Source organism: Pavona decussata, unplaced genomic scaffold (assembly GCF_977016875.1).
Source record: "Pavona decussata unplaced genomic scaffold, jaPavDecu1.1 SCAFFOLD_245, whole genome shotgun sequence".
Lineage (NCBI taxonomy): Eukaryota > Metazoa > Cnidaria > Anthozoa > Scleractinia > Agariciidae > Pavona > Pavona decussata.
The window spans coordinates 566,879-591,441 of NW_028145650.1; the positions used below are offsets into that span (position 1 = coordinate 566,879).

Consider the following 24,563-nt stretch of genomic DNA (forward strand, 5'->3'; position numbering starts at 1 on the left):
TGGGGTACTCCCTTATATGGGCTATATAGGTATGTGCGGCGCCAAAGGGTATGGTTTTTCAGCCGCTTTGGTCATAAATAGGGTATCGATTTTAGCCATTTTGGTAATAAATAGGATATCAATATTTGCACTCTAGTCTTGAATTCGTTTTTTTTTTTTTTTTTTTTTTTTTAAGAAGCTACTTCTTCATCATGATGCTTACAGCAACTGTGTATGTGCCGCAACGGCTTGTCATGCGCTCCGGTCATGCGCTGGACTCCAGGGGTTTTTGAACTGAAGTTGACCAGACACTATCACGTCATAAATAGGGTATCAAATTTTTGGTCAGGTCATAAATGGGGTAGAGAAAATCGCAGATTTTGGTCATAAATAGGGTAACGGTTTTGGGAAGCGGGCCACACACCCCTATCCATTTTTTGGGGGGGGGGGGGGGAGTACCCCCCCGGGGGCGCCCCCTTTACCCCGCCAGTGGCAGCGGCACTGCTACCAGCACGAGAACACCAAGACATTTTTGGGTGAATTTTCAGAGGCAATGTGCAGGATTAATTGTTTAATTTTACGGAACAGATACATTAATAAAGTTGTTCATTCATTGAAGTCGTTCACAGGCTATCGTAGCCTGAGCCCTCGCAGTCGATTTTAGGGGAGTCGTATTTTAAAATTTATCCTTGAGCTCTTCGACTTCCCTAAAAACGACAGTTGCGTTTATTCCACAGCGGATCGTGGAGATGTGATCGAGGTTGCCATTGGACAACAACCAACTCTTCAATGATATAAACAACATAAAATAACTCATATACAGCTTTGAATTACTTACCAAAACTGTAATGAGCGCGACCATTCAGTGATCCGTGGCGCGGCAAATGAGCGTTTTTTTAATTTCCCGCGCCAAGCCTTCACGAATCTCCCAGGTAATTTTGCGGTCGCTAATCCGGGGTATTTTCTAACTGTTAGAGTATCATGGGAAATAAAAATGGCGGCCTTCAGAGCTTGAGGAAGAACGACTTCGACTTTTGATCAGTGTTGACCAGATTTGAAAGCGAAAATTCTTTAAAATCCCTTCAGAATTACTTCTTATCAAAGAGGTAAGATCTCTAATTGCTTTAATTACATATTCATGTTCCGAACAAGCGTTTTTCGTTACATATACGCCACTACAGTCATGTAGCTAGCTAGAATGCTTGCATGTTCTCAGCTCTTTTGATAGGCTTAAGTTGGTCCTTGTGAAATCGTTTCTTTCATTAATGGCTGTTGGTCAATGCAGTTGTTTGCAGCCCACTTTTGGAAAGCTTAACTCTCTTCGGTGATCTCCAGGGCTTCATAACAATCATAAGTATAACGTTGCATTCGATTCGAACACGGCTCCCAGCTGAAGAGCATATGAGGTACCATGTTTTTCATGATGATGATGTTGGCCAGATATAACTAGTCAATGACATTAAAGACATCAACAAGTAACTGATGAGTAATCAATGGGTGATCAGTTGATCGTCATTAATTAATGGCAAATCATTGGGCCACAAGATTTTTCTCATTGATTAGCCATTTAATGTCATTGATTACTCATCAATATCATCTCTAGGGATCAGAGGATTTTGTTTTACCCAGCTATTATGAGTGGAACCCTGGCTACTTCAACAGAAGAACAAAGATTGACACTGCTAAGGGAAAAGAATAACCAGCTACTTTTTCACTTTCCCACTCACTTCAAAAATTAGCGACACCAAAAAAAATGTCATCATCAAAATGATGATGATGATAATGATGATGATGAAAACAAATTGAAACTCGTAAAATAAGGGTGGAGATAATAATGAATATACTCCATACTACACTCTGTGAAGTAGGTGTCTGGATAACTTTCAGGCTATGTTTCTATACCTGCCAACTCTCACGCCTTAGGCGTGAGTCTCACGCCTGCAGGTTGAAAACTTCGATCTCACGCCGGCTCACGCTTGCGGGCCAATCTCTCATGCCTGATTAAAAAATGTGAGTTGTTGCCGTCTTGCTTGAGACAACTTTCAAAAATATGTTGACTCAGACCCATGCAAGGAACGAAAATCATGTGTAAAATGAATAAATGACAATACCTTCCTCGCGATCTATGATTTTTGAAGGTGAAAAGCACTGGGAGCGAGCTCGCGTTTATACGCATCCTAAGACTTTGGACGTTTTCAGAAGACTTCGGACGTTTTCGGAATACTTCGGACTTTTTCGGAACGGACTTCTTCGGGAATCTTCGGAAATGATCGTTTTGGCTTCAAAAATCCCAGCACTCCCAGGATAAAACTCTCACGCCTATATCTCAGAAAAAGTTGGCAGGTATACATTTCTATCCAGTACTCATGACAAACACTTCACTTGTAATGGTCAATCTGGGAACATCTTTAAGTTGTGTGAAAGAAATATGTTATGTTTTTTAGTTTGGGAAATAAACGATAGATTCATTTTTCAGTCAGTAGCTTAGTGGTAGAGCATTCAAACTAGTAATTGAAAGGTTATAGGTTCGACTCCTGTTGGGTGAACTTGAATTTTCTTTTTCCAAGTATGCCTGTGTCACTGACTGAAACATCTTTCATTTTAAGTTTTTGTTGTCAATCTCTTTTTCAGGAAATTAAAAACAAAAACATGAGGCACAATATGCCACCACCTCTTATGTCCCAAAGGGCCATCCCACCTAATGTAAGAGGCCCCCCACCTCATGGGCCCATGGGACAAGGGCCCAGGGGATCTCTCTTAGGACAACCTCCAGGCCAATTCATGAGAGGGCCATTTGATCCAAGGAGCATGATGAACAACATGAGACCACCTTTTGGAGGACCTCAGGGAAATGCTCCTATGTTACCTAATTTACAGGTATTTTAATTTATTTATTTTTATTGTTTGTTGATTCTAACTTAGCCTGTGTGCAGCTACCCACATTGAGTGGATTTGCGTGGTATAAACAAGCTTAAATGTACCGTATTTACTTGAATAAGCGTCGCAGCCCAAAAGTGATGTTCTTCAGTTCAATTGAAAAGTGCCCAAAGAGACGAATGGTGACAATAAAAAAATGCTTCTGTTAGTTACTGTTAAATTTTCACACAGATAGAAAATATGCCGTTAAATTAAAAGAAAAAATTTCTTTGCCGCATCCAATAGTCAAATAAATCCTGCCCTTTAATAAGTGCCACATTTGAGGCGCGAAAAATTAATTTTAATAAGCACCGCAGTGCTTATTCGAGTAAGTACGGTAGTTGTTTGTAGCTTGATGTGAGGGTAATAACAACCATCCAGTTGTGTGACTAATGTGTTTACATTTATTGTCAATCAGTCAAGACCGATGATGCCAAATCAAATGCCACCACAAATGATGCCAAACCAACAGATGCAACCAAACATACCGCAGCAACAAAACAAAGATCCTCCCATGATCGACTCCAATGGTGACATATGGCTTGAACACAAGACCCCTGAAGGTAAAGTCTACTATTACAATGCACGCACAAGGGAGTCTGCCTGGGAAAAACCAAAGAATCTGGTTACTCCGCCACAGCAGAGTCAGCCACCTACCCAACAACAAGCACAGCAACCAGCTCAGCAAACTCAGGTATAACTATCTGAGTGTTCATATATAATTTAATAATAATTACAGTGTATTATTATAAATAAAATTAATAAGCTTGTCTGAAAATAAGGACCTAAATCCCAAAATATTAATTAAAACGTCCTCCTGATTGAAAGCTCTCAAAAAAGATACTTTGGGTTGTTACATGTAGTTTGTCATGCTGCTTTTACTGATTACAGTATCATAGCACTGCCATGGCAGCAGTACCCTCTAAATTGACTTTTCACTTAGACATTCAATTGCATTCTCTTTTTAGTATGGATTTCTTTACCTAAATGTTATCAGAATTACTTAGTTTTTAGCAAGGGCAGTTTGTCATCATAAGTGATATCAGAATTACTTAGTTTTGAGCAAGGGCAGTTTGTCATCATCTGTTTTACTTGCAGGTACAAAATGTTTCTTCTGAAGGTCAGCAACAAACATCAGCCACAGAGCAAAGCAGTGCACAAGGGAATACTCAGCAACAAAATCAGCCACCACAGGCTGGAGGCCAGCCGCCGCCAGGAGGATCTGGAGCAGCTACTGACAAACTTCCACCCCAAAGGTACTGCAGTGAATGTGGCAAATTTGTAACTGTAGTTTTATAGGGGGGATAATCTAAGAATGTGGACAGACTCACCTGTTTAGGATCTATTGTTATGTAGTGAGTGCTAAAGGCACCTGAAATATGATGACAAAAGGATTATGGGATGACTTTCATCCCAATACATTAAAAATAAATTATTTTTTGAGGTTGGGAGCATACCCCTCTTTTTGTCAAATTTTTGGCCAATTTTCGTTTGGCCTGAATTTTTTGCATGGGCCTGTAGCCTTCAGTTTAGTCAGAGAACATCACTGATTTTTTCCCCACTGCTTCACGCTTAGATTTCAACGAAAATGAGGCCGAAATATCGAGTCAGCAAACGAAAAGCAAAGAAAAAAGTGAAACAACAGACACTTTGGAGCGAAAAAAAAGTGTTGTTCTTGATTAAATTGAAGACCATATGCAAAAATTCCGGCACTTTTGAGGGAACTGAAAAATCCACTCAAAATTTTACATTGAGTGCTTATGCTCTTAGTAGCTTTTAATGACATGATTTCACAGTTACATATATGAACAAAAATATACCCAAGCAATTGAGCTCCACTTTGATACATTGTCTTGTGTTGGGATGCCAAAGAAACTACTAGTGAGTTGAAAATGAGATTCTTAAATATACACTATGTAGAACAGGAGGAGAACTCCAGTCACTTTGCCTTTTAATCTTTTTTTTTTTAGTGTCATCTAATATTACTTAAATTTGTTATGCCTTATCCAAGTGAGACTCATTGTTTATGGCACCTTTTTCTAGCAAACCTGGCATGCCACCACCTGGACCATTTGTTCCTGGCATGCCTCCACCCCGGCTTCCTCCACCAGGAATGATTCCTGGCATGATGCCGCCACGGATGCCTCCACCAGGAATGCCGCCCCCAGGTCTTGGCATGCCTCCCATGGGGTTGCCACCTCCTCCCAAGATTGAGTGGTCTGAACATCGCATGGCAGATGGACGAGTGTACTATTACAATGCTAAAACACTGCAGTCTACCTGGGAGAGGCCTAAGGAAATGGACCAAGTGCCGCCGCCAATGCAAGGCATGCCACCACCAGGTACGTATGCAATAGGGAGCATTAGCAATGATGACAGCAACAGCAACGAGAACGCCAAAAAAGCAATAGGCTTAATAACCAAAACAACAACTCTGCACATGCGTTACACTTTTTAATATGTAGTTCTTTGCCATCTCTGCACGACTAGGACATGAAATTTTGCTATGGGATATTTTGTGGAGGATGTAAACACAGGACAACAAATTCTTCTTTCTCTTTCTAAACTTGTGTGCAGTCTCCAAGAATTCAACTCCAGGAAATTTCACCTACATTTAACCTGTACAATGTATGTAGGTTTGATGTTTTTGACAGCATATGAAAACAGACTGATAACATTTTTACAAAGGCCTGCATTATTTAAAACTAGTAATAATCAAAGATTAGGGAGTGCGTTTGATGATCTCAATCCCAGGCTCTCTCTCCTTTGCCAGGTTGGTGATGATGTCATCCGCCCCTGCAAAATCTGCAGGGGATGCCAGATACGCATCCCAAGATCCATTCATTCATTTGTTGATCGATAAACTGTCCCATGCAATCTTGACTCCAAATGCAATTAGGAGTGCGTTCTTTCTACATCAAATGCAATTAATTTTCTGTCACAGTATTTAGGGTAACAAAATGAAAATTCTACACCAGTTATGAAATGGCACCCCAGTATATTTGAGATTGGAAGCTCAATGTTGTAGTTTCGTATCATGTGGAAGTTGTGTTTATAATCATTTGCTTTTCATTTTTCTTGCATGTTTCATTCAGTGTTTCATCCACAGACTCAAAATTTCAGGAACTTGGTACAATGTACAAGTACTGCTTAATAGCCTTGATATCAATGGTGACACAGCCTGGAATTTTATTCACAGACTGAAGAGTTTCAACATGCTATGTGATTGAAGTTTTGCTTCTAATAATTATTATAACTTTTGAAAAAAATGGGTTGAAATACATGTATTCTTGTTGTATGTTTCATGTCCAGGAATGCCCCCTCCTGGAATGATTCCTCCTGGTCTTTTTCCTGGACTTGTTCGACCAGGAATGCAACAGCAGCCTCCACCGCTGGATGCAGGAGTTGTTCCAAAGCCAGCATCAAAGGGAGATGAAGCGGACAAAGAGAAACCCAAAGATGAAAGCAACAAGAATGAGGAAAGCAGCAAAGATGATGTGACAGATAAGGGTATGTACAGTGTACAGTCTATTGTACATCTATCTCAGTCTAAAATTAATGCTCTTTTTGGGAAAACTACATACGTGTAACTGTGTGAGGGTTCATTTAACATGTTTACATCCAGCATAATGGCACAAATCTAGACTTTTTGTGAGTACAAGTGCATTTGCAAGTCCATCGTGACTAATATCAATGATTGTTAATAGGTTGACTTTTTTAGTAAACTCTTCTAGAGGTGGCATGGTCCAGCAGTTAAGAGTGCTGGACTTGAAATCCAAAGGCCCTGGGTCCTTGGCCACGCTTGTATATAGCTAGCTGGTTTGCCTCCTGCCAGTTGATTATTTGTTTCCGTTATTTCCAAGTGGAATGCCTGTAAATTTGCTCTGGGTAGCTAAGTGCATTTCCACTATAAAAATACATTGTTTTTAGAGCAAGCCTTCAATAGTTTTTCTTGATACTTTTTTAAACAGAGGATGACAAAAATGATGAGGAAGAGCAAAAGGATGAGACTCCGGATGAAGATGGGGACAAGAGCAAACCTGTCGCCAGCCAGCTGATCCCAGGGACAAGCTGGTGTGTTGTTTGGACAGGAGATGAGAAGATGTTCTTCTTCAATCCTACCACAAGGCTGTCCATATGGGAGAGACCTGACGAGCTGGAAGATAATGAGAAAGTTGACGAGATCGTTAGCAAAGGACCTCCAAAAAAGCAGCCAGCTACAGAAAGTATGTGGTTTACAATGTAAATTTTCCATAAGGCGTTGCTGTGAGCTCATAAATTATTACTAAATAAGTATTCATACATGGATGTTGTTTTAAGTATCTATCAAATTGCAAGTGTCTCTTGCTTATCTTCTTGGCCTCTCAGTGAAGCATGGGGCATCCATAGATTAATGCTTCTCTGCACAGCCTTGGGCAAGTTGTTTGATGTTCCAATTTAAACCTGGAAGATACAGTTAGGATTGGAACCAGGAAGTCACATGCAGATCGGCCCTGTTGATACATTGACTGAAATAATATTACTGGCAATAAATATTTAGTGTTGGCTTTGGCTCATTGTTTTGCAGAAAAAGAGGAGAAATCCCCTGTAGCTGATGACACTGATGACTCACCCCCTGCAAAGAAGCAGAGGTACATGTACCTTCCTCCCCTTTTAAAATAATAATGTACTTTGTTAAAACCAAAATATAGAACAAAACTTTTCTTCTACTGAAATACTACACTAACAATATTGGTTGCCTGGGTAACCATCAAAGTCTTAAGCTGGTCCTATAATACCTTCCTAACTCCTCAACACCACCAATGTTTCCCTCATCCTTAACAAGGCTGTTGCCTAACAAGAGCCCAGATAATCTATGGTGTCCAAGGAATTGTCCTCTGTGTCTTAAATGTTTTGATGTACACTGCAGTGTAACCCCTCTCATGTCACGGGTCGGGCTCCTAACGTCTCAGCTTTTGGCCCTGTGGACTCCTTCAAATTTGTCTTTGGCATCAGTCTTACTTAATGAGGATCCGTTGACCATTGGATAATTATCTACATGTAAGATCAACCAGGACCAGGACCAGGCACTGGGGAATTTAGACAGCTATTATAAGCCTGATACTACTTCAATGCTTTGAGAATATCAACCACGTTTTTATTCTCTGTCATTGAGAACCACCTGTGAAAACCAACTGGCAGAGCTCCTGTCTAAAATTTTGAATTTGTGAAAGTACTCTTGGGCTTCAACCCTTGTATCCATTTGGTGAATACTGCGGATCGCTTCTTTATCTGCTGCACCTCTGCATGAGGGTAATGCTAACAGTGTAGGGTGATGAGGCAGAGATGCCGAAATGTGACCTTTTCTATTTAATTATATTTTTTAACAACAGTTACACTGTGTTTGTATTGTAGGATTGAAAGCCAAGGTCAAGAAACAGAAGATGTGGAGATGAAAGAGGTGGAAGTGGCAATCCAGCCTGAAGTCTTTGAACAACAGAAACCAGTTGAACAACCCACCCCTGTCCCACAACCAGTAAAAACTACCCCATCGGCTGCAAGAGACAAGAAAATGCTATCACTTGATGAAAGAATGAAGGAGTTTAGAGATATGATGCTTGAACGATCGGTGGGGCTCTCTTTAAATTACTTGAAATTTTATCCAAGCTCCGAATAGTATCAGTCAGTTATGATCTGCATTTTTAAATATCACTGTTAGTATTTAACTACATCTGACATTTTGGGAGAAATATCTTTTACCTACTCCCATGTACGTGTATTTTAAATTCATAATTTTTTTTCAAATCTCAACAATTTATTATGAGCACATTTTTTAATAACATTTTTTTTGCCATTCAAATACTACATTGCTTACCATAGTTACCTTGTTACCAGTCTTATTTTATGTTGTTGATTTCATTAGGTATCAGCTTTTTCTACTTGGGAAAAGGAGCTGCCAAAGATAGTGTTTGATCCACGGTACTTGCTACTCACCCAAAAGGAACGGAAGCAGTGCTTTGAAAAGTTTGTACGTACTCGGGCAGATGAGGAGAGGCAAGAAAGAAAGAACAAGTTAAAAGCGAAGAAGGACGAGTTTAAGGCTGTGGTAGAAGAGGCTAGAACTGCGGGAAAGTAAGTTGCTTATAAAGTACTAGGTAACTGTTACCACCCATAAGGCAGTTCTGATTTTGTTTGTTAAATGGTTTTGTTTGTTTTTTGACAAGGTGACCATAAAATGCAGAGTGCTCTGATAATTTGCCAGATAAAGTCTACTTTGTTAGGTCTGAATTTACTTCAACGGGATTCAAACCCATGACAGCTGCATTCCCAGTGCAGTGCACTACCAACTGAACTATCAAGCCAACTGGGAGCTGGTTGGCTCCCAGTTGGCTTTATAGCTCAGTTGGTAGAGCACTACACTCATCTGGCATTGCAGCGGTAATGAGGTTGAATCCCGTTCAAGCCTGAATTTTTTTCAAACTTTACACAACTGCTTAAGTTGCAAAAATAACTTCAAGGGTGTTCCGCTATTAATTTTTAATTTATTACCGTAGGTCTGTCACAATGTCTTGTAAATTTTCTTGCTGTTTCCCCTTTTCCCCTCAAGAGCAAAGTACTGTAGAAAGAAAGAAAGAAATTATTCAGAATCTCATTTTACTACAAAGTACTCAAGCTGGTTATTTGTCATGACATAGGCTAAATTTATGAGTTGTCAATGATAACTTGGACTCAGGTCTCACTGTTTTGTTATTTTATTTGTGCTTCTCACAGAACAACATTCAGTGAATTTGCCATGAAGTATGGGAAAGATGATCGCTTCAAAGGCATCGAGAAAATGAAAGACAGGGAAAGTTTATTTACAGAGTTCATGGCAGAGCTGAAGAAGAAGGAAAAAGAGAATCTCAAATTCAAACAGGACAAGGTATGTTACTTGTTCCTTTGGGGAGGCATGAGAGTGTATGCTGTAAGACAGGCATGAAGGGGCAATGGATGGGAGATTGAGAAAGAGCGGATATGGTATTGGAAAGGGGTTAGTGTACTCACTGTAGTGAAACAAGATTTTCTTTTATAGCTAGTAGGTAACAGTGAGGAAGGAGAAAGTAAAAGAGTATTAAAAATACAAGGAGTGATACCCTGTTTGTTGAGAGAATTTTCACTTCAGTGGCCCAGTGTTAATCTTACAGTTGCTCTCAAAGGTGGTGGAATAAGATTATTACCTTTTACGCTTATTCACTAGTAATTAACTAATTATCTCTATGAGGTCATTGAATAGCACACGTACATTTGCCTTTATTTAGTTATTACATGTACATGTGTTCTTGTCAACTCATATTCATTGTATAATATAACTCCTTCTGGTACCTACACATATCATTATGTGACGTGAATTTTTCAATGTTAGTTTCCAAGCAAACTTTATATTTGAACTCTCTTTCCAAGGGCATCGTCATTGTCAAGTGTCGTCATTTGTGTGATGAGAATCTTTGCAATATTAGCCTTCAAGCAAACTCTTTTTTCTTCAAACCCCCATCCCAGAGTTTTGTTCATTGTCTCGAAGTTGGCATTTTTGTTTTCCAAGCCAATGATTGTGACAGTCATTCACAGTTCACATTCCCTTGGTATATCATTAAATTTTGTTTTGCATACAGATCATTCCTTAGTTTTTTAGCTAAATCCCACAGTTACAAGCCCCACTTCTCACAGACTTAAAACTTAAGATGTCCTGATCCCCGTATAGCACTTTGATTTTGGTTGATTTATCATGATTTAACCTTGTCTCGTCCGTCCAATACAACACAGCTTACAGTTGGCAAGGTAGCCTTGGCCAGTGAATTATGTTCTCCCTTTTTTCGTCTGTCTGTTCAGTGTTTTGCCTGCCCCACAAGGTAACTCAGTTTTTCATAGCATTTATATCAATGGTGTAGATTTGCACATGTACTTCAGCAATTGCCGGCCACAATGGTGCTGTGATCGCTGACGGTACATGAGCATTTTATTGCTAGTGGTTCCTTAATGTTAGTCCATATTTCAACAGGATGCAGTCCCAGACGCATAGATCTACCTTCTTCAATTCAGATATGTTGAAAACACTGCTAGGGCTTGTCTTATGGAAATACCGTCTTATGAAATACTGTCTTGGGCAGGCTGGCTAATTCCAGTTCCTGGCTAAGGTTTCTGACTTTTAAGGGACAATTTTGGCGCAGTGATGGTGAAGTTCCCTCAACTTTTTCTTAGCAGTCATCTTTTAGTACTGAGAACCAGAGATAACGCTGTCCCGTTTTCAAAACAACAAATTACCATTATTAAGCCTCCCCCACCCCCTCTAGAATTTCCACACACTGTGAGAGCCAAATGTGGCACAGAAGTCACCAAAATAGTGCATTAAACAAGACAGGAAAGGAAGATCAGTAGTACAGAAAATTAAATCCTTATTAGCTTCTACAGTACATGTACATGCAGCTGTTTTCATTTACACAGTTGGTTAAATACAATGTAGATATTAAACAATTAATCTGATGAGTTATCAGGTTCAGCATGTATTTTTTTGTGCCATATTTGAGAAAGAGTATTATATGAACATGACTTGTATAATTATGATCGATTGTGTTCAAAAATGACTAGCGTGACTACCTTTTCTATGTTCGGTTGCCTGAGGGAGAAAGGTTTTTCTTATAAGTTATAAGTCTCTTGAGACTAGGTAAATATGAAATGTCCATTTTGTAAAAACAAAAATAGTGAAATGATGACTTCGCTTGCAGTCAGTTGAAAAATTGGAGGCACCTCATCTGTGTGCATAGTCATGGGATCAATCCCTGGGACACAGTCTTGCAGCAAGTTTTGTCAACTTGTCCCCTTACGTAAAAACTACAGGGAATGTGTCCTTGTGACACTGAAATAAATACAAAGTTTCAAGCTCCTTTCAGTGCACCAATAGCCTGGTATTGAGTGTCTGTGGCTCTCTGAATAATATTTCCAAGTAAGAGTTTAAAAGAACATTGAAGTTTTCACTGTGGGCTTGGGTTAAATCAGCAGTGTTACATAGTGTAATGTTCTAAGTTGTGAAGCTTTGGTGCAGCACCTGTTATTTAATATAAAGTCACATGTATGGGTAGACTACACTCTATAATTATCTAAATTCCTGTTTTGTTTTCATAAAAGAAATCTAACATTAAAATAAAGTTTTTTTCTTTTTTGCCATCTTAAATGCTACAGATCAAAAATGATTTTGGAGCATTATTGGCTGAACAAAAGCTTGATAGCAAGGCACAGTGGCGCAAGGTTCGAAGTAAGATAGAGAAAGACCCACGTTGCAAAGCAGTGGAGAATGCACAACAAAGAGAAGACTGGTTCAAAGAACATATTGAGCAACTTTATAAGGTTATAACACATTACTGTAATAATTTCAGTAATAATATCAATAGGCAAATAATTACCAGTAATTATTGAATTCAGAGTACAATGTAAAAGAATGAGGATTTGCTGAGAAGGGTTTTGGAGGAAGCATTTGAGGGCTTTGAATTTTATTTTTCCCATGCCATCAATAAAAAATTTCTCCCTAAATTCACAATCAGCACATACAGTGTACATGAAGGGGATTTCGTGAATTACAGCAGGGGAAATTAACCTGATTTAAAGCCCTAATACCCTCCTGCAGCTTTGAACCCCCCCCCCCTCCCCCCTGCAAAAATCATGAAAGGTGCTGAGAAACTTAAAAAGGGTCCAACAATACTATGGGAAGCCTGGTGCCTAATTCCTGGTGCAACGCACTTAAACTTGCTTTTGTAACTGAAGGATTGAGAGAGATTTACTAAAATTATAATAATTATCAATTAAGATTATGGCAATATTATAACTCAGTAAGTATTTGATAGTGACAAAGTGCTTGTGACTTTGTCTTCAGAAAGAGAATGCTGATTTCGAGAAAGAAAAAGAGAAACAAGAAAGAATAGAAGCTAGTCTACGAGAACGAGAACGTGAAGTGCGAGCAAGTCAGGCTGAACTTGCCAAGGCCAGAGAAAAGGAAAAAGAGCAGCATCTGAGGGACAAAGCACAACAACATTTTAATGCATTACTTGCCGATATGGTGAGAATTAGAGGTTTAGCTCATTCTCTATAGTATGTTATGTTACTTAAATTACTTAATGTTATTTGTGCACGGCATTTTGGCGGGCTCAGCAAAATATTCATGCAAGGCAGATGCATAAAGTGCACAAGTCATACATTGTACTGTGAACAGTGTGCCACAAGAAAAATCAGAAAACATTTCAGATTGCTTTTCCCCACTTTCTCTATCTAGAGTGAGCAATGTCACAAAATTATTCCCATAAGAATAATTTAAAATTATGCCAAATCTGCCATTCCTCATACCAAATGTAATAATTCTTGAAGATATTTCTTTAAAAGTATTTTTACACCTGTCCAGTGATGTTATGGATATTAGCACCTGAGGAATAAAGAACTCATCAAATTAATTGAGTGGTATTTTTGTAAAACAAAATTAGCTGTCAGGGTCTACAAAAATTTAAAGGCTGGGTTACAAGCTTTTGATTCCTTCGTGGAATCCTTTTCAAGTGCGTGAAATGTTAATTTACGTGACATGACTTCCAAAATGACAGTTGGTAGTTTGTAACCACTAAAAGAGGATCCTCATCCTCGGAGACCCAGAGGCAGTTTTTAGTCAGGTAGCAGGGATTTTCGTGGGTGAAAGTTTACTGTAAGAACGCGAGAGCTCCTGGGCAATTACTCTTACCGAACCAGTTCCAGAAGCATTTGAATTCCCCGCTTTTGATTGGTCAGAAAACTTTTTCGCCCACAAAAATATCTGCTACCCAAGTAACTAGCAAAGTTATTCCTCTTCCGACCAGCCACGAAACTTAGTGCCAAGAGTTGCGAAGACAAGACCGTATGCCCTTAGAACAGGAGAATCTGTTTGTGTGTAATGAATGACCCACCTTGTAATTCAGTTTATTCTGCAAAAAGGTTGAAAAAACGATTGTTATAACTGCTCCTGGATCTCTGAGGATGGACGATCCTTAGATCCTGAAAGCTATTTTTATCCAAACTTCAAATGACAGGATCAGGAAACAGTTAAGTTTCTGTAATAAATTATTATTGAGTGACAATTTTATGCTCTATAGGTTCGCAATGCAGATGTTGGTTGGAAGGAAACAAAAAAGAGTTTGCGTAAAGACCATCGCTGGGGAATGGCAGATGCCCTAAGTAAAAGTGACAAAGAAGCACTTTTTAAAGAACACATAGAAAATTTAAACAGAAGAAAGAAGGAGCAATTTAGGAAACTCCTGGATGAAACTCATGAGGTATGTTTACCTTAAGTCCAATGCTGTACAGTTGTAATAAACTTTTGATGATGTCAGCCAATGGCACATCTAAAACAACCTGGAATTATTTGATGTGTGTGATTACAAAACCATCCTTTAAAACTTTGCTCTCCTAAATTTACAAATTATTAAATTTTACGATTTTACAACTCAACTGAGAAGTGAAATTGGGGAACTAAAAGGTGGCTATGGCATTTAAATAGCATTAAAAATGTCATTTAAAAATTAATCTTACATTCTTTAAACTATCCTGAACTATTCCTGCTTGCTCAATGTACATAATGTGGCTGACATACACTGTACATGTATGTACATGTATATCCAGGAGCTAGATTCTTATAAAAGGGCAGTGTTGAAGTTCACACAGATGAAGGAGAATTTATCATGCTGTACAGTGTACGAATATATTTTTCTCCCTGTTTGTTGCTTTGATGTTGTTGTTTTGCAAATTAGGACAAAAATGAAATGCACATTTAACATGTGTGTGCAGCGCCACTGCTTTGCTCAAAATTTCCTGACATTCTCAATGTCATTGCTATCGTCATCACTGCTTAAGGCCCCAATCGTCAACATGTGTAGCTGCCACACGCGGCATAATTCATAATCTCATCCAACCCACTCAACCAAAACTTAAAACCCTCTACAGATGTTCACGATTTGCATGATTGAAGTGTTAAATTTTGATGTAGTTACCCTCGACTCATCCAGGTATCATTTATTTTACAGTTGACTCTCACCTCATCCTGGAGAAGTATTAGAAAAATAATCAAAGAAGACCCAAGATATTCCAAGTTTTCAAGCCATGACAGTGTAAGGAATTTCAAATAAAATGACCTAAGCTAAATTTATTGTGTATGCCAAGTTTGATGGATCTGATACATCAGTGCCTTTTCTTAGGTTTATCTTTTGTATTAATTTGAAAATGTTTGAAAAAAATACTTTTTAAACTCTATTTTTTATTTTGCCAAATCTTTTACATCTAAATTTGACAGCTCACAAAGGCACTGATCAATTAATTTTAGGCTAACTTACAGTGTTCTATCAATATTTTTGTGCAAGTTTTACATGAACATCAGCGTTAAGAAATTACTTACTGTATTCAATTTGTTCCAGAAACGTGAAGAGGAGTTCAATAGTTACCTTCGTGACAAGCTAGCTGATGCCAAAGGGGACTTCAGACAATTACTCAAAGAAACACACTCTCTTACACACAAGTAAGAATTTCAGTCTTCGTGCAGCTCATATTTTCACATCTTTACTCATTCTCTAAAACTTCAAAAAGTGTGGCTTCAATTTCTGCTACTTTTCTGGGTCCAGTCATTCTCAACAATCACAGAGCACCGGTATCTTTTTTGTCCATCCATCCATACTGTCAGTCATTCATTCGTTTCATGTTTTGAGAATTTTTCTTTACATCATGGGTTTAATAAGAACTGCACTTGGTTTACATGATGCCCACATTGCTTGGTGTTTAAACTAGGGTTCCTGTGGCAAGAAGCCAATAGAGCCCTATCTACAAGCTGGTAAGGTAACCATTAGCACTATGGTTTCCCTAGCATTCTAGATAAAGTTGTCCTATGCTTACAAGCAATCAAAATTACAATGTGCTAACACAACACCAAATGCTCATCGTAATGTTTTTGTTTTGTTGTGTTTGTTTGTTTTTATATCATCATTTAGGAACTTTATTCAGTTATTCCATCAACCCTCTGACTTGTGTTCATATAATAATGTGAAGAAATTAAACAGTCTTAGTACATACATTGAACTAATTAAATTAACTCCTTCTACTGCCTCAGGTCAAAGAGAATTATAGAGGAATCTAACAAACATCTAAAGGATATTGAAGATACTCTGAAGGTGAGCAACATTTTTGTGAGTGATACAGTCAAGTCTTAATTATCCAGACTCTTCAGTAGGTAGTCATGGTTCAACTGTAGAAGTCAATCAGGCCTGCATAATGCAGACACCCATGAGTTAAACCCGAATGTCCATATTCATAGAGATGCCTGTATTGTACAATGTTAAGTGTAGACTACTAGACAGGGAGATCATTGTCTACATGAACTAAGTCAGTCCAGTTTGTCATCTTTTACAAAGTCTTGGTTGATAGCTTCAGAGTCAAATTTTCATGACAAGTCAAAAACCTAATTCATGCTGTGCAGAGAGTAGCTATCATAAGATTGGAAAATCGTGGCTACAAAATCGCACTGACATGACAAATTCAAAACTAAATCCCCACTTTGCAGAGAATAACTTGCTGGCAAGCCTAATAGTTTTCATTGATTAACAGACGTGCATTTACATGTACAAAAGAATTATTGTAAATGTATGTAACTTTTCAAGGACATAGCATTAATGATTATAAACTATCACTGAATAGAGAACTGCAGTGAAAATCAAACCAATTATATTCGTGTATTCACAACAGACTATGGATAAGTTATTATTTCTAAATATGTCTATTCATGCCAATTCAAGATTTATACTGCTATGTTAAGGTCTGGGTTTTTCAAACTTGCAGAAAGACAAGAGGTACTTGATACTAGAATGTGTTCCAGAAGAGCGGAATAGATTACTTCATAATTACATTGAAGAGTTATTCAGAAGTGGACCACCACCACCACCTACAGCCTCTGCACCTTCAAATAGATCCAAGATGCACTGATGTACAATAGGAAAAAAAACACTTGAATTGGACTACATTGGACTACCCCGGCTTTGTCTACCATTAAATCCTCAATACTGTATCATATTGAGCCCATTTTAAAAAATACACCAAGATCGGCTGATCATCCATGGGGTAGGAATAAAGCTGATGCAGGATGTGCACAATTTTCATCATGTATAAGTAACCATTGTGGATTTTGGGCAGTGTACATGGGTGCAGCTTTTAAAGCAATAATTACTAGTCAATCTATGTGACACATGAACAGCAACTCGAAGATTTGAATCGAGTCTCATTCCAAAATTACAAATCAGTTGAAATGAAAAAATCAATTACAGAAAGGAGTTTAAAATTGTTGCAAGATTCCATCTTTTCACCAAAATTTCCAAGATTTCAATTGAACAATTAATTTTAAAGGTGTATGGTAATATAAAGTGTCATTCTTCTCTCAAACTAAGCCAAAATTTTGATGATTCAATGCAAATCTTCAAGTCACTGTTCACACATGACATAGACTGACTGTAACTTAGGGGGTGTTTACATGATACCAGCGCGACTTTCATCCCGGTACGAGTTCACTCCAGTTCCCTCTTGTGGCTCTGTATTCATTTACATGATATCAACACAAAATCTCGTACCAGAGCGAGTCATACCAGTGCGAGTTCACCCTGGTAACTGTACCAGGGCGAGATTTTCATTCCAGTACGAAAACTCATTCCGATGTCATGTAAATGCGGTACGGCTGGTCGCTCCAGCATGAAATCACTCTCCTGGGAGTCTGGAATGGGTAGAGCATGCGCATTCTTCAACATCCAATCCAATATGGCGTCACAATCACGTTTGTTGACATGAATTGTCCATTCATGTAAACACGGTATGAAATCACAATGTCGTACCCGTATCAAACTCGCACCGGGGCGAGTTTTCACATGTAGACACCCCCTTACAGCACAGTAGAACCCTGCTAATTCAAACTTCCTTGGCATGCAAAAAAATAGTTCGAGTTAGCCAGGCTGGTGTTGAATTCCAAGTGTCCTGTTAACAATAAATAAAATATCACGGTTTTACCATTCTTCCACAATCACAAGCCCTTGTGGTGCAATAAGTTTGTTTTATAAGAGCCTTTTGATAAGAACATTTTTAGCCAAAATTTTAAGAACATACAAAGGACAAAAGAAAGGCTGAGATTGCCGTTTGCACGCATTACACACATCAATAACATTAAACATTTTGACATGTCAATGACTCAGCTATGTTCTGACATTTTAAGGTTTACTGGCCAATGTTTTCAAAGTAGAGTTCAAGTTAGTAAGGTAAATTTGAGGCAAGGAAAGAAAAATTAGTTTGATTAGCAGGAAGTCCAAGTTAACCAAGTTCAAGTTAGCTGTTAGTAAGTTACTGAAACAATGAGGTGAAATCTGGAGGGAATTGGATTTTGCTCAAGTTAGCGGGGACTTCAAGTTAACCGAGTTTGAGTTAGTGGGGTTCTACTGTAGTTAAAACATACTCAGTCTGATTAAACTGGAGTTCATTTTCACTGTTATTCCATTTACCATTTTGTACTTATAAGAACATTCACAAAGTTCTGCTTGCCGTAGCTTCAGTTTTAGACTTTAAAAAATTACTTTTTATCAGACTCGTAGAATGCAAATTAGAGATTTTTCTAACGTAATGCAAGAGGAGGCTTCTAAGCTATCATAAATATCTGAAAAGAAAACAAGAATTACTGTATTTCCTCTGTTAACCCCCCCCTCCCCCCCTCCCCCCAAGGGCTTATTAAAGTTATTTTAGGCCTCACAAAGGCAGTGAGGGTTGGGGAGGTTATTACAGAGGGGATACTTAACAGAGTGGGGGGGGGGGGGGGCTTTAGTTGCATGCACTGATTTCTGACACTAACAAAAAACAAGGTTCCCTACTGATAAATGTGCCAAAAATTGCAATTACATTTGAAAAATATCATTTTTTTCTGAAATGTAATGTCAACCTATTTTGTATTAATCATTTGGCATTGACTATAACCAGTTTGGCCACTTCAACAGGCAGCATGCAATGTGAAAACAAACAGTTCAAATTGGAATTGGGAGTAGAGGGGGGGCTTAATGGAGGGAGGGGGTCAAAGAGAGGAAATGTGGTAATTAAGTCAGTCAGGGGTCTCTTATCCATGCATAACATTATTTTTCTTTTCAATTAATATTGTTAGATCATACCACTTTTTTTATTTACATCACTTGTACACAAGACTCCAACTGTAGTTTCAATTTTCTCAATGGAAAGTTTCAAAGATTCTCTTTAGTTTATAGAATGTTCAAAGGTAGTTTTGTGCTTTTTCAATTAAAAAACTTGAGCAAACTGCTTTTAAGATTTTGTTTTTACTTTTGTAATATCTGACGGTGTTTGACTTGAATGTTTGACCATGAGCTGTTTTTATTAGAATGTTTTCAATCCACAAGTTGAAAATACAGGCATACTCAGAAAGAGGAAATCCAAGCTCTCCTATTACTATGGTTGCACTCTTTTTAACGAACTATCTTGATGGTATTTCGTATTTATTTGCTTCTAAATCTTTTATTTGTACATAGTTTTCTATCTATATTATTATCAGTATTAGTTTAATGCGTATGTATACTATAGTTTTGGTACATTGTTGTGCTCAGGGCTCCCATTGACAACAGACAGCTTTTTGCATCTGAAGGGGCTACCCTGAGCGGTATAAATCCATAAAGGTTCTTCTTCTTCTAAAAGGAGTTGAACCCGTGACCTACCGATTTCTCATTCAGATGCTCAACCACTGAGCTATAGGAGACTCATGGGAGCTTGGCCATTAAACTAGGTTTGTGTGTTAAAAGTGAGACAAGAATGACATGAGTGTAATTTCATTTTGTATCTTTATTCAAAGACAACTGGCTTTGGATTCAATAATTCAGGCCCATTCACATTTTTCCCTTGGCTTGATGTTCGGATAGTTCTGTATTTTGATTTACAGCTTAACTGACAAGACTACACAGACATTAATTTATTTACTGCATGGGCAACAGCACTTAAAAGCTTTTTCATTTATCTGCAGCTTGTTAAAATCTGATATTGTTTAAATGTGGCCTTTAGTCTGGACTGTCACTCTTTGCTTTTTTGTTCACATTTTGATTGTCTTTCAAGAACATGCAAGCTTGAAAGAATGCAAATCTAGCTGGTGCTGTAAGTCGCACAAGAACTCATCCAAATCTTGTAACGGAATTGCCCGATGAGGTGGTTCTTTTGATCCAGGCTACTTCCGAGTGATGTCACAACTTTACCAAGCATCTTTTGTCAACTGACAGCAAAATGAAATTGAATTTATTTACACCATTAATTTAAACTATTAATTCTTATAATATATGTAATGATAGACCACTACTTAAATACCACATGTAGTGATTTTCTGCCCAGTAAGGGGTGTAGAAGTGACAGGAAGGTTTTAATGTTTCTTCCAAAAGAAAGTACAAGATGCAATGAAAATTGGAAATTCTTTGAACAGTTTAACTCTTTGGTACTCCAAAATAGAATACATTAAAAAAAATACTTCAATTTACACCCTCCCTGTCACTTCTGCTATTGAATAACCCACTCACAGGGATTTAACATTATGTTACTGATGTTTAAATAAGGGAAATTGCTTCTTCAAGAAGACATAACTGTGACAGTTCTTTTCTGTCACTAAAATGGTTTGACTTTCAGGCATTTTTATATACTTTAAAACATGAGAAAACAAGTGGTAGCGATTGGACTTGTTGGAGTCAGGATGGCTCGCATGTCTCGCTTATTTCTAACTCTGTCTGTTAATATGCCATAACCTTTATTACTACGCACTTCAGGCTGCTATGCAGCCCTGGTATAATTCTCATCATGCCCTTTAAAAACATACTACTGAAAGTGACCAACACATTAATTCTCCTTATGATAATAAAGACACTAATAAGAGAATCTGAAAATGAATCTCAAGCAACTGCCAGGCCCAAAAATTCATTCAAATTATGTGCCAATATATCAATGAGGAGGAATCAAACTTTTTACATTTCCAAAGCAACATTGACTGTCAAGACTACACTCATTTTTTGTGAAAGCCTCAGAACTTAGTAAACAGTCAGGTTACTAATTAAAAATAGTCCAATGATGTCAAGAAAGTGAACAAACACATGCCCTTAGTATGAAGCTTGCCACTGGCGCTAAATGTTGACTCTGAGAAAGCTGTCTATTGAAAAATCTTGCATTGTAATTACTTTGTTTGCTTCTTTTGGTAATAACTTGATCCATCTGACAGATGCCAAGAAAATCTAACGCAAAATTTTCAACTTTGAGTTGAGCCAACTGGAACTAGTACCGTATTTTTTTATTAACTGTCCAATATTGACTTTCGTTCAATATCAGGCAAGGCCGTCAATATTTTTATAGTGGAGATAACAAAAGACTAGAATGAAAATAAAGTCAATTTGCAAAACCCTTATTCAACTGAAACACTTGAGGGGAAAATAATACATATTTTCTGGATCTAGGTTGGTAATGAAAACCCTGGTAAAATAATCTTTGCCTTAAAAAATATTATTTTCTTTGAGTTCGTGGTGGATGGTATATCACTACTAAAGACAAAAATTATCATAAAAAGGGCAATGCTTATTTAAATAAAAAAGAAATTAAATGTGTGCTGTCACACCTAAAACAGCTGTCAACAAATATATCCAGCAGCTGCACAATGTGCTGTGGAAAATTATTAAAAAAATGTACCCATGGTAACAAAACATTAACCCTTTGAAGGAATATATATACATGTACAATATTTTTTCATCAAGGAAAATAAAGTATTCCTTAAACTTGATGTAATGTAAGAATAGATTGCATGATACCTGGTTTGTGGTATTAAATAATTTTGTGGAACTTACTACAAATAAACTCTCTAACAACAATAAAGCAGAAAAAAATTGTGCTCCATGTAAATTTTCATGAAATTACATTAAATCTACTAACACAAAAAACCTTCACTAAATTAAGAAACTAAACAAAAACTAAACCAATAAAATAACATGGCAGTTGAGGGAAAACCTATAACAATAATATTGTGAGACCACTACATAACACATTTCACCAGTTGATAAAGAAGGTCTTGCATTACGATTTTCCTGTGATAACCTAAGCTGACAAAGTAAGAGGTTGAACGGTTTCAGAAACTGGCAAATAAAAACTATGGCCACGAGTATCATGAGTGTAATAATACCCTCTCTGTGCGCCTTGTTGCCACTGTTGAATTCCTTGTGCGGGACAACTTTGCGGACGCTCGCCAGTGTATGTATCTTTGTATGTTGTATTCATATTCATATCCCCACTCAAAGGTCGATGGATATCATGCCGAGCAGGCTTGGCAGGAGGCACATACTGTCCTCTGTAATGACTTCGCATGGTCGACTCCCCCTGGAACCTTCCAGATGGTGGTCTGTATTCATCGGGTCGGCCACTCTTCTGTGCTGGCTGCATTTCCCAAGCTTTGAAAGCATCCTTATGTGTTGTGCTGTCGTCAAATGGTTTGCCTGAAACAAAGGATGTTACTGGAGGCTTGGCGCTTTCAGCAGGTGGTACACGCCACTTAGGGTAGTCATGCTGGAATGTGGTGTTGCCAGCAAACTTGGCTGAAGGGGGTCTGTAAGCCTCCTTTTCGCGCGCCTCACGTTTTGGAATAGCCCAACGCCTATAGGTCACACCGGTGGTAGTATCCCCTTCAAATGGCCCTTTTGACTGAACAATGTCCTGTACAGGCTTGAAACTAGGGGCAGGCCTGCCACCTCTGTAGGCAAAATCATCCATGAAGGTGGTATTTCCTCTAAACGGTTGTTGAGTGCTTGGTCGTTTTTCCACTGGTTTAGCAGATTCTGCTGGTAGCACTTCCTTTCTAGTGTAATCAAGCCTGGTAGTTGTGTCCTGTTCCATGGGACCTTTATTCACACGGAGTTCCGAATCTGGAGGCCGTATCTGCGGACGCCGGCCTACGAAGTACCCGGGATAATCGGTTTGAAAGATACTTTTGCCATCCATCTTGCCCGTGGATGCAGCTGTTGTTGCGTCCGGCTTCATGCTGCCAGTTTTGCACAGTTTCAAGTCCCATGGCCTATAGGTATCCTGATGGACTGTACTGCTGTCGAAAGGACTCTCGTTAGCGTGAAACGACGCCACTGGCTTTGCGGATGTAGCGGGAGGAATTACAGTTCCCGGGTAGTCGTGTTTGTAGGTACTCTCTCCTTTCATCTGTCCCCGAGGTTTGACATACTGTGCTTTGTCGCGTTTTGTTGGTGGAGCGTACGTATGCGAAATATAATCGTTTCTGTAGTTTGTCTTTTCTTCCATGGGTTGCGTGGAGGTTTTCACGCTGTATTCCGGTTTGAACGGCATGCGACGGTCCAGAGGATGTCTCTTGTAGCGATCTTGATACTCGGTGAAACGACATGGATGAACCGGAGTACGCGATTCTGGCCTGTGAGCACATCGATGCCTCCTACAAGACGAGAAATAAAACATTAAATTCAGCTCTGAATCGCCCTATCTGTTTTAATATGAAGATTTCGGTCTGTTCAAAAATCCAAAAGTCATTGAAAGCACCGCGCGGTGGGCAAAGCAAAGGGCAAAATTGCCAACTCGACGCTAAAAATGGTCCTGAATTAAAAATTAAACTAACCCACAGGTACAGATTTGGCAAATGCAAAGAGGCTTGACCATTTTTAAAGGCTTTTCTCCTTAAACCACATGAAAAAACAATATATAGATGCGATTAAACCAAAAACACGTCACCTTCCGTAAATTTTACGCGAGTTGTTTATCGGGGTTGCCATTGCCGCGTCGTTGTTGCCACGCGCACAAGTGAACCTGGTTAACACACAATGGCTATTGTGTGGAGTGGAATGTAATTGGTTAATTGGATTTCATTCGTGACGTTTGAAATGGCTAAAAATAGTAAACAAAGACAAGTGGTTTCCGCGGCGTAAAATTGAATATTTTCCAATTGAAATAAATGATATTGATCAGAGGAGGTCGACTAGCAATAGAGTTATTTCAGTAGAGTTATGACTTAGAGTTAGAGTTAACGACTGCCAAAATGCTGAATTCAAGATTTTGGACGGCCAAAATCTTGAATTCAAGATTTTGGACGTCCAAAATCCTGAATTCAAGATTTTGTACTGCCAAAATGCTGAATTCAAGATTTTGTACTGCCAAAATCCTGAATTCAAGATTTTGGACTGCCAAAATGCTGAATTCAAGATTTTGGACGGCCAAAATCCTGAATTCAAGATTTTGGCAGTACCAGGGTTTTGTACGTCCAAAATCTTGAATTCGGGATTTTGGCACTACAAAATCTTGAATTCAGGATTTTGGCAGTACAAAATCTTGAATTCAGGATTTTGTACATCCAAAATCTTGAATTCAGGATTTTGGCAGTACAAAATCTTGAATTCAGGATTTTGTACGTCCAAAATCTTGAATTCAGGATTTTGCAACTCTAACTCCACGGTATAACTCTATGAAGATAACTCTAATAGTAGCCGTCCCCTGATCAGAGTAAACTTCGCATGAAATGATGTCGGTTCGTTAATAACAATTACATTTTTCGTTTTGTTTGTTGGTGTTTATTTTTATTTTGTTTTGTACTGGTTTTGATATAAAATTTCGAG

At 38.4% G+C, this 24,563-nt stretch overlaps 2 protein-coding genes across 3 annotated transcripts; one reads left to right on the forward strand and one right to left on the reverse strand.

The window, feature by feature from the left end:
* The first annotated feature begins 954 nt into the window (after nucleotides 1-954).
* LOC146457178 (transcription elongation regulator 1-like) lies at nucleotides 955-19,235 on the forward strand. The gene is made up of 18 exons (XM_085092293.1): nucleotides 955-1,085; nucleotides 2,611-2,856; nucleotides 3,314-3,589; nucleotides 3,994-4,151; nucleotides 4,939-5,237; nucleotides 6,208-6,405; nucleotides 6,867-7,121; nucleotides 7,463-7,526; nucleotides 8,290-8,503; nucleotides 8,798-9,006; nucleotides 9,646-9,796; nucleotides 12,088-12,252; nucleotides 12,776-12,958; nucleotides 14,013-14,192; nucleotides 14,940-15,023; nucleotides 15,327-15,427; nucleotides 16,013-16,073; nucleotides 16,738-19,235. The coding sequence occupies exons 2-18, from the start codon at nucleotides 2,629-2,631 to the stop codon at nucleotides 16,879-16,881; spliced, it is 2,970 nt and encodes a 989-aa protein (XP_084948419.1). The 5' UTR covers nucleotides 955-1,085; nucleotides 2,611-2,628; the 3' UTR covers nucleotides 16,882-19,235.
* A 512-nt stretch (nucleotides 19,236-19,747) lies between these two features.
* On the reverse strand, nucleotides 19,748-23,779 carry LOC146457179 (uncharacterized). 2 transcript variants are annotated; one of them, XM_085092295.1, is made up of 3 exons: nucleotides 23,573-23,779; nucleotides 22,124-23,392; nucleotides 19,748-20,188 (listed from the first exon to the last, which is right to left on the reverse strand). In XM_085092295.1, the coding sequence occupies exons 1-3, from the start codon at nucleotides 23,611-23,613 to the stop codon at nucleotides 20,185-20,187; spliced, it is 1,314 nt and encodes a 437-aa protein (XP_084948421.1). In that variant the 5' UTR covers nucleotides 23,614-23,779; the 3' UTR covers nucleotides 19,748-20,184. The 2 variants fall into 2 exon arrangements, with proteins under 2 accessions (XP_084948421.1, XP_084948420.1); XM_085092294.1 differs by having other exon boundaries at nucleotides 19,748-23,392.
* Between the last annotated feature and the right edge of the window lie 784 nt (nucleotides 23,780-24,563).

Coding starts and splice junctions, on each gene's coding strand:
- LOC146457178 (XM_085092293.1), top strand. CDS start 2,629: ATGAGGCACAATATGCCACCACCTCTTATGTCCCAAAGGGCCATCCCA. Junction 3,590..3,993: donor AACCAGCTCAGCAAACTCAG/GTATAACTATCT, acceptor TTTTACTTGCAG/GTACAAAATGTTTCTTCTGA. Junction 12,959..14,012: donor ATGCATTACTTGCCGATATG/GTGAGAATTAGA, acceptor TATGCTCTATAG/GTTCGCAATGCAGATGTTGG.
- LOC146457179 (XM_085092294.1), bottom strand. CDS start 23,613: ATGGTCAAGCCTCTTTGCATTTGCCAAATCTGTACCTGTGG. Junction 23,393..23,572: donor TGCCAAATCTGTACCTGTGG/GTTAGTTTAATT, acceptor CTCGTCTTGTAG/GAGGCATCGATGTGCTCACA.